This window comes from Gavialis gangeticus, unplaced genomic scaffold (assembly GCF_001723915.1).
Source record: "Gavialis gangeticus isolate Ggan-Ray unplaced genomic scaffold, GavGan_comp1, whole genome shotgun sequence".
Lineage (NCBI taxonomy): Eukaryota > Metazoa > Chordata > Crocodylia > Gavialidae > Gavialis > Gavialis gangeticus.
This window is the reverse complement of record NW_017728980.1, coordinates 13,260,778-13,262,959: the sequence shown is the minus strand read 5'-3', so window position 1 is coordinate 13,262,959 and position 2,182 is coordinate 13,260,778. Positions and strand designations below refer to the sequence as shown.

Here is a 2,182-nt window from a genome sequence, read left to right as displayed (position 1 = left end):
GCCACATTCGTGGGGCCGGTCACTGCCATCCCCGTCCTGCTCTTCTCAGGCTTCTTCGTCAGCTTCAAGACCATCCCCACGTACCTGCAGTGGAGCTCCTACGTCTCCTACGTCAGGTGGGCAGCGCGGCGGGACTGGGCCTTGAGCATTCCCGCGGATGCTCCACTGGCGAGGGCCTGGGGCACGTCCAGCACCCCCTGTGCCTGGGGACCCTCTCCTGGGACAGTGAGACCCAGCTCCATGGATGGGGAGCTGCTGGGGGGGTGGGGAAGCCTGGTGCCTCTTGCTGGTGGCATAGACCTGAAGCTGTCCTGGGGAAAAGTGATGGCCTGAGGCTCAGTGCCACGCAGCAGTGCTGGTATCACTCCTGTCTGCACCCTGGTGCACTCTTGTGCTGGTACCTGGCCTAGGAGCCCCTTTCTAGCACCCCTCTTAGCTGGCTTTCTGGGGTGCAGGGCTGTAACCAGCTTGGGGTCCCCTGTGAGCATCTCCTGGCTGTGGCAGGGTGCAGCCCTGCCCCGCATGGGCCTCAATGCCCAGCAGGATGCCAATAGCCAGCCCTGCCTGTGCTGGCGCCTGTCAGGGTGATGCTGTGTCTGTTGCACACACAGGTATGGCTTTGAGGGCGTCATCCTCACCATTTATGCCATGGGGCGTGAGGATCTGGAGTGCCAGGAGGATTTCTGCCCCTTCAAGGAACCTGCCCGCATCCTGCAGGAGCTGGACGTCGAGGAGGCCAAGCTCTACCTGGACTTCATTGTCCTGGGCATCTTCTTCCTCGTCCTGCGGCTCCTGGCGTACTTGGTGCTCCGCTACAAGGTGAAGTCAGAGAGATAAAGGGTCCCTGGGCCGGACGCCTTCCCCAGACCGGAGCCGCCGCGGCACGGACAATCCCGCCGGACACGGTCCCTGCGGTTGGGCTGGTGCCGCCCGGCCCGGCACAGTCGAGAAGGATTTTGCGACGTCTCGGAACTGTTTTAACCTTTCCACGCGCCTCATCGCTGAAGTTTTGTACAGATCTGGAATGCGACATGCCCCTTCCCTGCCCCCCGGCCCATGGACTTGGGGTCCCTTCCTCACGCCGGCCCTCTCTCTCCACCCACCACCGTAGGACCCTAGGACTGGACCCACAGGAGGCAGCTATGTTCAAAGCCTGATGAGATGCAAGAGAACAGGTCCCCAAAGCTTTGCTGCTGGAGGGAGGGGGTTGTGCATCCGTGAACCCCCCTGGAGGGGGCCGTGGTGGCCAGGCTGCCCCCCACGAAGCACAGTTTTGTAGTGCAGTGTGTCGTGCCGTCGTTGACCTGCCTGCTTGTCGCCGTCCAGCCGCATGTGTGCCCGTGTGCCGAAGAAGACGGACAACCCTGCAGACTCCGTTGCCCGAGGCTTTTGTGATTGTCGTTAGCATAGCACCGAGACGCGCCCCCCCCCCAACCGTCTGTTTGGTTTTGTAAAAGCCCCTTTTTTCTTAAGAAAAACCTGAAACCAAATGAAACCCCAGCAGCCCGTCATATGGGGGCTAGGCAGAAGAAGGCTTGGGGGTCCCTTCCCTTGGCCGGCCTGGAAACGGGCAGTGGGAAGGATGCTCTTGGGTCAGGACTCCCAGCTGCGGCATGGGCAGGATCTGACGGGAGCAGAACCATTTCAGGGCTACGATTTGGGCAGGGGTCGGGGGTGAGGGGTTGTCTCCCCCCTGCTCCCTGCTGGGGCTGCACGTCCCCCCTGGGCTGCGACTGGAGAGAGCGGAGCTGAGCGGCACCGAGGCGGAACGGACTGGCTGCCCCCTGCAAAAGGAAGCACGTCGCAATGAACTGTGCAGGGATCGGGCGCCGCTTGCTAGTGCCAGGGGACTGCCAAGGGGCTGCATCAATGCTGCTTCACACCAGCGCGAGATGAGAATCAGCCCTCACCCGTGAGAAGAGCGTCTGGGCCGGATTCCCCCCGGCTCCAGCACTTCACATCCCTGCTTGCTCCTGCCCCCCCCCGGCCAGCCCCCAGCTGGGACACGCAGGTGTGGTCCCATCCCCACCAGGGCCATGATGCTGAATCAGCTGGTCAGGAGCAGGTCCTGGTGCTTCGGACCCAGACTGGAGCTGCTGCTGCAGAAACCTTGGAGCAGGGGGAGCTCAGGGGGCAAGAGAAACGATTGCCTCGGTGGAGATTGCCCGGTGCTCCGAGCTCA

The 2,182-nt window shown here is 62.7% G+C and overlaps 1 protein-coding gene across 1 annotated transcript in view; it reads left to right on the top strand.

Annotated features, from left to right (window-relative positions):
- ABCG4 (ATP binding cassette subfamily G member 4) overlaps positions 1-2,171 on the top strand; it is a 22,431-nt gene extending 20,260 nt beyond the window's left edge. The window contains exon 15 of the mRNA XM_019510369.1: positions 612-2,171. Within this exon, the coding sequence (XP_019365914.1) occupies positions 612-837 (226 nt within the window). The 3' untranslated portion in view covers positions 838-2,171. The remainder of the gene's footprint in view (positions 1-611) is intronic.
- Positions 2,172-2,182: the final 11 nt, after the last annotated feature.